Genomic DNA, 634 nt, shown 5'->3' with positions numbered 1-634 from the left:
TGTCTCCTCCCTCGTCCTCTTCATGAACTCGCTGGAGTTCTGCAACGCCGTCATCCAGGTAGGGCTCGGGGGCTGCCAGCCCCATGCGGGGCTGGCTGTGGCCCTGATCCCCCCCGCTCCGCAGGTCGCCCACCCCCTCGTGCAGAAGCAGCTGGTGGACTACGTCCACAACGGGTTCCTTGTGCCTGTCATGGGGCCGGCGCTGCACAAGGTGAGGGACCTCCCCGCGACGGGTGCGGGGCTGCCTGCTGGCCTGGGCAGGAGGTTTCCTGCCTGTACCTCTGCCTGTGTGGGTGGGCAGGAGCCCCCATGGGTGCCCGCGTGGCCCAGCCCCCTGCCGAGCTGCTGCCGCCCGCAGACCTCCATCGAGGAGATGATTGCCAGCACAGCCTACCTGGACCTGTTCCTGCGCAGCGTCAGCGAGACGGCCCTGCTGAAAACCTTCCTGCGCTTCGTCCTGCTGCACCGCCATGACAACAGCACCATCCTCGACACCCTCGTGGGCCGCATCAACAGCAACTCCCGGGTAAGAGGTGCTGGGCTGCCCTGACCCCCTGAGCTCCAGCCCGGCCGTGGCGCTGCCCTCCTGTCCCACTGTGGAGCTTCCCCATGGGACTGCCTGGCCGTGGTGCTG

At 68.0% G+C, this 634-nt stretch overlaps 1 protein-coding gene across 1 annotated transcript; it reads left to right on the top strand.

Annotated features, from left to right (window-relative positions):
- Positions 1–6: 6 nt before the first annotated feature.
- Positions 7–526, top strand: LOC103918375 (FTS and Hook-interacting protein-like; the record flags this gene model as incomplete). Its single annotated transcript, XM_009325714.1, has 3 exons — positions 7–58; positions 125–211; positions 359–526. Coding segments are annotated over exons 1-3 (291 nt in total), but the record flags the coding sequence as incomplete, so codon positions are not given.
- Positions 527–634: the final 108 nt, after the last annotated feature.

The sequence above is a fragment of the Pygoscelis adeliae genome, unplaced genomic scaffold (assembly GCF_000699105.1).
Source record: "Pygoscelis adeliae isolate BGI_AS28 unplaced genomic scaffold, ASM69910v1 C10298853, whole genome shotgun sequence".
Lineage (NCBI taxonomy): Eukaryota > Metazoa > Chordata > Aves > Sphenisciformes > Spheniscidae > Pygoscelis > Pygoscelis adeliae.
Note: the sequence above shows the minus strand (reverse complement) of the source record. Positions and strands in the feature narration are given on the sequence as shown.